This window comes from Leiobunum rupestre, chromosome 1 (genome assembly GCF_980474605.1).
Source record: "Leiobunum rupestre chromosome 1, qqLeiRupe1.1.hap1, whole genome shotgun sequence".
NCBI lineage: Eukaryota > Metazoa > Arthropoda > Arachnida > Opiliones > Sclerosomatidae > Leiobunum > Leiobunum rupestre.
The window spans coordinates 66249823-66257690 of NC_143384.1; the positions used below are offsets into that span (position 1 = coordinate 66249823).

Sequence of the window (7868 nt, forward strand, 5' to 3'; positions counted from 1 at the left end):
TTTGCTCTATTACGCTCCGTGTCGTAACCATTTTGCTCCGTCTCCATTAATTACTTATTAACATTTTAATTGGGGGGGGGGCTAAGTTTACAATAGGCCCCCTCACTTAGAGCTCGGAATTGGATAGCCATTATCTAAAAATATTGCCAAATATAGCAATAATTATTAACAGGATAGATTTATGCAAATGAATAAAGTGCGTTGATCAAGATAATAGACTAAGAGTTATATCAACTATCTTCAAAACACGATGACTGTGGTTCTATATTTGAACATTATTAATTCGGATAAAACTACTTTTTTTTAAACATTGTTTTTTGGAAGTTTTGCATTTTGTTTATAACATTTGTTTTTAAAATACGGAAACATATTTCAGATAAACATTGTTTAAATCAACAATTCAACAGTATTTCTTAGAATCACGAATTTATAACTAAGCTTTTTTCTTTGAAGAATTAACAATTTAAACATTTTTCAATATCTAGGATGTAGAACTTAAGCCAATAACCCGAAATTATTAATTTCCATAATATTTGTGGATATCACTACGTTCACGCATGCAGCTGGGAATCGTTTCGAAACGATTTAAATATGTTTTCTATACGGTTCCAAACAGTGGCGTAGCCAAAAATTAGCCAAGGAGGGGGAAAATATTTGAATGTTAATAAGGAGTCAAGGAGGGGGTGGTAATTTATCACAGTCAAAGGTAGGCATAAGGGGTGGGTTTGACACGGGACCTCCCCTTTGTTTACGCCACTGGTTCTAAATCGTTCTGAGTAGACAGCGCTGCCGAAAATGCCACAATAGATCGGAACCGCAAGACGGAGACCGGCTAGTACTAGCGATTGCCTATTGGGGGCGCCACAATGAGGTCTCGCACAACCTGAAAAACGTGCTAGGGCCGCTACTGTGAGTAGACAAACCAAAAACACCCTCAGCTAGGCTAATACCCAAGGCACCACTACGGGCCTAAGTCATCTTGTGACTTGTAAGACCTTTTAACCAGTGGCTGGGTTATATTGCGTAGGAGAGTGGTGGAAAGCCCTACATGCCACGCGAGCTAACCATCAGCTCCCTACAGTTAAGCCGCGTTCACTCGAAAGATTTTGGAAACGTTTTGAAACGGTTTAAAAAGATCAAATTGTAAAATTTCGGTATCAACTGAAATAACAACCAAACGATATAAAACGTCGTCTTATTACCGTTAACCTCCGCAATAAACCTTTTAAAAAATGTACGATTTTCTAAAGACATTGAAACGGACATTTGAAATCTTTCATGCCCTGACTGGCTAGGTCGGCTGGTCGGCGATAGCAGGGAGCCCCAGACTGAAGGGGTCCCAAACGGAACCCCCTAGCAAGAGGGGGACAAAGGACCAGGTGTTCCATGCCCCGGGCACCACTCATATGTTTGACCAACTTTTTTTTACGAACCACCAGTCATTAGGGGGCACACGGCCGTAAATTAGGGGGCGCATTTTTAGGTATTTTTATTGCAAAAAATAGTTTTGCCCGGGCACAACAAACCCTCGCTACTTCCCTGCCCCCTAGTGACTAATGTTTTTTAGCTTAGGTAATATGGTTGTTGAGTTGAGTTGATAGGTGATAGCAGAAGTAAATAGGAGAAGTGTCCCTATTAAATATTTTGGAGAAGCGTCTCGCTTTCTCAAATATTTAGCACCTTTCGTTTTTCGCTGGAACTCACGCATGAATACGCTCTTCAAAATAAATATTTTGCTGCTTTACAAAACGTCTTTATTTTAAATTTTGTACAGTTACAGTTGACCAATAGCAGTTTGACAAAACGATAAATTGATAGTTCAGGATATTTAGTATAATCGCTACAACATTGTAACTTATTTCGACTTATTTTCTGATTTAAAAAATATATGAACAAGCCAATTAGGTTACCATAGATCCTTCTAGCGGCCAACGCGAGAAGTTTGCTAAGCTACTGGATTTACGTCTGCTAATTCGTGTACTGAGTACTCACAGTCTAGAGTAGAGGCTAATCTGTGATTAGACGAATTAGCAGACTGAAATCCAGTAGTTTAGCGAACTTATCGCGTTGGCCGCTAGAAGAATCTATGGTAACCTAAATTTGGCTAATTAAACATCAATACCAAAATCGTCATTCAAAATTGATTTAAACTACAACAGCGCCCTCAAATAGTTGATGAAATCAGGGTTTCCTTATATCCTAATCAGCAGGTGGTTTTTAATTTAACGTCGACTTCTGCTCTACTGAGTCACGTAGGTGTGAAAACGGCTAGGCTTGTTGAAGCTGGCACCGACGCAGATGGGATTCCTTCATTGATATAGTTTTTCTTAGATCACTAGACCGTCTTAATCGAAATATTAACCATATACAGATACCAATAACCAAGGTACTAGTGACGTCTTCTTAAAACTTTTCACAACGTCACGGCAACGGAAAACTATTAGTGGCGACATCTGTATCCATGAGAGGAAACTTTCCAAGAGTATAAAGTGAAACTTATGATTGATTAGCTAATTTATGATATTTGCCACCCAAATAAATAGGTCCACCCCATAAATAATAACGTATTAGTTATAGCAGACGAATTTTATTAACACTTTAAACTTTTGTTCGTCATATACAACTTTCCCATTATTGGGTCAAGGGTTTAGGGTTTGAGTTCAACCTTTGGACAAAAGTAAAATACAATTGCGGATATCATGAACAATACAAAAGGTTCAACAATTGTTCAAATCGAATCCGTCCTACGGTAATACATCCTCAAACTGTAGTAGTTTAATGAATAAAGAGAACAACTGCTAACATGATTTGAATTTAGTATTTTAGTTTCCATATTTCTTCTTATGCTTTTACATTTTTAAGCCCACCACGATTTAAGACACATCATAGCCGATATGGTTTCTGGCTTCATTGAGCCGCGTTTCGTACCAATCAAATTTGCTCCTTCAGAGAAACATCTCTCTGAGGAAACTGACGATCCCTGGATGCATAAGTAGTCCTTTGCCATTGTGCTTACGGTGGGGTAGTTCATTTCATTTTGCTAAAAATAAAAATAATAATTAGGTACGGTTGATCCAAAAGGATCCACCGTATTACCGCTAAAGCTACAACGTAAAATCCTTAAATGATCTGGATTAAAAGACCCAATATAAATGTGTTTAATTGGTAAATTTGATTAATATAGGAAATTAATTCACGACCATCAAGTTTGTTTTGCGTGTTCTCGTAGTAAGAGTTGCGAAATTCGATCATAATTATTGAACGCCAATGTGTGCATTTAAAAGTGTTAATATTTTTTAGCAATAAGTTTTATATTTTTGCTATTTACTCAGAAAATTTTAGGATGCTACGACGTAAATTGGCTTTATTGGTTTTGGAACACCCTGTATACATTCCATCAGTGGCGTAACGACACACTGTCCCCCTCCCTTGGCATGTTGGTGAAGGCCGCTGGTAACCGTTAACTTTTGAAAAATTTAAACAAATCATCCCTTCCCGCTGGTAAATTGAAGCGAGAGGCCCCTAAGCCACACGACCCCCTCGTAAGGTCTGCAGGTCCATAGTTACGCCACTGCTTTCCATATTTGTCATTAGTATCTAAAGTACCTGCCACCATTCAAGGATATTGGTTTGTGGAGGAAGTAGATCGTCCTTTAAATATTTTAATATTTCTGCTCCTTTCACATATTTCTTTGCTCGTTTCGGATATGTTGCGTAAAAATCATCTCCACCCTTGGTTTCCAATTCAGCTGTAGCCTCGTCTCTAGTATCGTAGAACTCGTTGTATGTGTTAAGTACGGTATCCTTCACTAGTTTAAATTTAGCTTTGCTGTAATGCTCTTTAAAGAAATCAAGTTTCAAGGTTGGATCTAAAGCTAATGGAAATAGAGACGAAGTAATCCGATGAGTTCTTTGTTTATAACCTATTTATTCAAAACCATAAGATACATAACTACAGTAAGTATGATTATTGCTTTAATCTTAATTTTCTAACTGAACCTTTTTTCGACACTGATACTCTTATGAAGCTGCAACTTGGCCTTGCAACTTACCATAATTGGTGACTAATTTGCGTGAAGAATTTAAGCCTAATATCAAAAAACACATCCTGAAGTTGTCAGGAACTTTGCCTATGTTTGCAGCCCGCGTCCGAATCACGTGTGCCAAAACAAAAACATATTTGGGCTCGTACCGCCGAGAAAAACCCTTTTTTAAATTTATCAGTTAAGCCTAATATTCCGCCGATATATCGGAAACCAGATATTTCGGCTTATGTCTGTCGCTAACGGAAAGCAATACGCCGAAAATTGTACCGCCGAGTTTTTCCGTTCTGCCGGTGATTTTACGCCAAGTGAAAACTAGGCTTTAGGCGAAAAATTGTGTTTGAGACACTAGAGGGCCCTGTGCTAATAAAACCTCTTGATTGCGAAATAACGATAAAAATCAGTTCCGTTGTTAATCTCGTTAATTGTCATACTTTTGTTATTATGTTACTTATATATAAACTTCATCTCACCAACGGCTATGCACGTCGCAGCGGTATTTGAAATTTCTTCGTAATGTAAAAGTTTCCTTTGACCTAAATTGTAGGCTTCTTTAAGAGGTCCATCACTTTCTTCAATCGCTTTAGCAATTGTTGTTAATAGCCATTGATATGTTGGTAATACAAGAGAAATGGTAGGATTCTTTGCAGCAGAAATTCTTTTAGTGGCTATGCTGAAATTCTTTTAATCAAAAACGTTTTAATTAACTATTTCCGATTTAAAAAAAAAGATTTTTCGCACTTTTAAGACGTTTACAAAACTTTCAATGTTTTCCCATTCTGCTTCGGTGATATGGAAACTTTGAAAATCGAGATCAGTTCTTATAATTGTCTGAAAAGACTTAAATAGAAAAAACTTTAAACAAAATTTTCAATGACAATCAATAAGCCAAAAAATTACTGAATTACAGTTTTCAAACGTAGTGCTCTTTCTAGCATTGAATACGTCGAATTCCAGCGGGTTTTGACGTCGAGTACTACTTTAACATCGCCCAAACCATTACTAAGGTTTAGTTCACGGAACATTTCTTCTTTTAGGTTAGAAACTCTAATTTTTAAGACTACGGCTCGAATCTGAAACATGTTTAACCTAGTTAAATTGTGATGAAGCCAAATAGTGAACGTCCCGTAAAAATTAGTTTCAAAGTTTTCTACATTTGGCTCCACCTGGATTGGTCTACAACTAGAGACAACAACTTAAAGTCACTTAGTGTATCTGGTAGCGAAGCTAGAACAATGAAGTTCGAATTAAGAACTTAAAGGGAATATAGCCTCAACTTCCTCAAGGCGTTCTTTATGTAAGACCTATCATAATTCAAGCAAAGAATTGGCTCACTAGCGCCAAAAAGAAATATAAAGCCATAGAAGGAAGCGGTCAACGTTAACTTGCAAGTGTTGGTCTTCCACACCAAACACCTGAGGTTCTATTCGCATTAAATCTTAAGCTTGGTTTCCACCAGTGCGCGTCAAAAAGCGACACTCAACTTTGAAACATGTAAACGTTTTTACGCGCGACAAAAAATTAACATTATGACGAGCTCTTACGCGCGTTGGTGGAAACCAAGCTTTAGGTGTCCAGGACTAGCGCTTTTTGGTATTCAGATTCACATTGAATATATTTAGTAAAAACGCGAATGTTCAATGAATAAATTACCGCTTCCTACCATTATGGTAAGTGATAACAAAGTTCTAGGGCTGCAGCTAGGTTGGCCTCCAATAAACTAAGTAAATTTTACGTCGTTGCCTCAATTCGTACCTATCAGAGAGCTACATGCATTTCAAAAATCATAGTTTGACCACTTACTCATGAGGCTGTGCCAAGCCCAGTGGCATAGTGAGGTTATTTGGCGCCCAGGGCAAAACTCTAAAATTTGCGCCCTCTCCTGCCCTAACAGTAACTTTAAAATAAGTCCAATATTCGTTCTAATACTTTGGGCGCCCTTTAGGCGCCTCCTGACCAACGGCGCCCCTGGCGGATGCCCCCCGCCCCCCCCCCCTCACTATGCCTCTGTCAAAGCCTAAAGCTGCATAGATTTACTCATGATTAAGTAGTCAAAATATAACCGTTGAAATAGCTCCATCTCTAAAAACGTACAAAAGAAAATTACCTTTGCTACAGTTCCACCAATCGTGTTGGTTTCAACATTACTAATTTCTTCATCATCTGGTCCATAATCCTCTTCGTTATCGTGGTTAGGTGTTGATTTAAGATTTCCTAAAATAGCGCATACCGGGAGATGAATAACGTGTGCAGCACATCGAATTCGATTTTCTTTGTTAAATCTTAATTTTAAACTGGTAGTTCTTTGTGCAAGTTCCTTGGTGAATGTGTCGTTGTTTGACGCATTGTCCATGGTTATCGCCAAAATCTAATATGTGCATGGAAATATTATATGAAATTTTAGTGACTGTTTGACTAAGCTAAGTTGGGTATAACTAATTTTCGTTTAGTTGATTAGATTCATTATGTACCCAGACACTAAAACTCAATTACTCATAGTATACTACTTCCTTAGACCTGCAAATAAGCTTTAGCAGTTACAGCGCAGTTATGAAACTATTTGAAGAGTATTTAATCAGTTTTAGCATAAGTATAACAATCCCAATCATTCAATTCTTAATGATAGTATGTTTCACCAATGGCAACGTAAAGCATCGCGTGAGTAACGACTAAAGCCTAGTTCCCATTTAGCGACTTTTCGATAGTTACGAGACGAATTTAATTTTTGCCGTAGCTTTGGTTATATTAAATTTTATTCGCAAGCGTCGATTCGCCTCACGACAACTAAATTTCACGAATAAGGCGTAACAAATTTCCGCGAATTTTCTTAGATTTTGAAAACTTCCATGTTACGATGCCCAAGAAATCAAATCAAGGCCCATTGAAAACGGAAATGCTTTCAAAAGTGTAAATAACGCCTACTTTGAGGAAATAATCAAAATTATTTAATTGGAAGATATAAATAACTATTATAAACCTACGCCTAATATTTATAAATTTGAAACCAACGCGTTTTTGCTCGTATTAATAACCATCGAAAAATGGCCGCTATTTTGTCAACGGATATATTATGAAAAGGAGCGTTTCCTCTTTCGAAACTTCAGACAGACCATCATTAACCAAAAACGTGGTGTCATACTTATGTTTATTGTATTACTTATGATTTTAGTTAGATTTTTTAAACAGTACAATATTACCAGGGCCGTACAGAAGTTTATTGGGGCCCGGGGAAAAAAGATACTGGTGGGTCCTTTGATTTGCACCCACCCGTCGAGCCCAGAAAATGTATTCGAAAGCCTCTAATTCGCAACCCCCCTCCCCAGCCCTGAATGTTTTTCCTAGGCCTCTGATTTGCACCCCCCTCGAGGGTTTTCAGTGTGCCCTTACGTCTGCAGCCCCCTTTCAGTCCCTTGTGGGCCCTTTTTCGCCGAGCCCTAGGGATTTCACCCCCCCCTGCCCACCTCTGCACGGCCCTTATTTTTACCTTTCTTGTTTTCATGGCGTTAATTATTGCTAATATTTTTTCGCATATATTTTGGCCCGTATGCCGTATTGGAAAATGAACAAATCCCAGAAGTACACTATTCATCACCCAAACTTCATTAATCCAATGCACTGTTACTCCGACAAATGGAATGCGATTAGGTGATGTCCAGCAATCCATAGTTAATGCTAGCTGACTTGAAACATTCTGTTGTATTTAGAGAACCAAATAAAACATATAACAATTAAATTGAGATTTAAGGGGTCTCCCAAACCAAAATAGAAATAAATACTGCAATTTAGAAATTGTTTCGAATTTAACATGAACCATAAGTAACATAA

At 37.8% G+C, this 7868-nt stretch overlaps 1 protein-coding gene across 1 annotated transcript in view; it reads right to left on the bottom strand.

The window, feature by feature from the left end:
• The window catches only part of LOC149966169 (uncharacterized), a 30149-nt gene extending 23753 nt beyond the window's left edge, over window positions 1-6396 (bottom strand). The window contains exons 1-6 of the mRNA XM_090167438.1: window positions 6151-6396; window positions 4952-5116; window positions 4800-4874; window positions 4517-4724; window positions 3607-3923; window positions 2929-3040 (exon numbers count right to left, since the gene is read on the bottom strand). Coding sequence (XP_090023564.1) covers window positions 2929-3040; window positions 3607-3923; window positions 4517-4724; window positions 4800-4874; window positions 4952-5116; window positions 6151-6396 — 1123 coding nt within the window. The remainder of the gene's footprint in view (window positions 1-2928; window positions 3041-3606; window positions 3924-4516; window positions 4725-4799; window positions 4875-4951; window positions 5117-6150) is intronic.
• Window positions 6397-7868: the final 1472 nt, after the last annotated feature.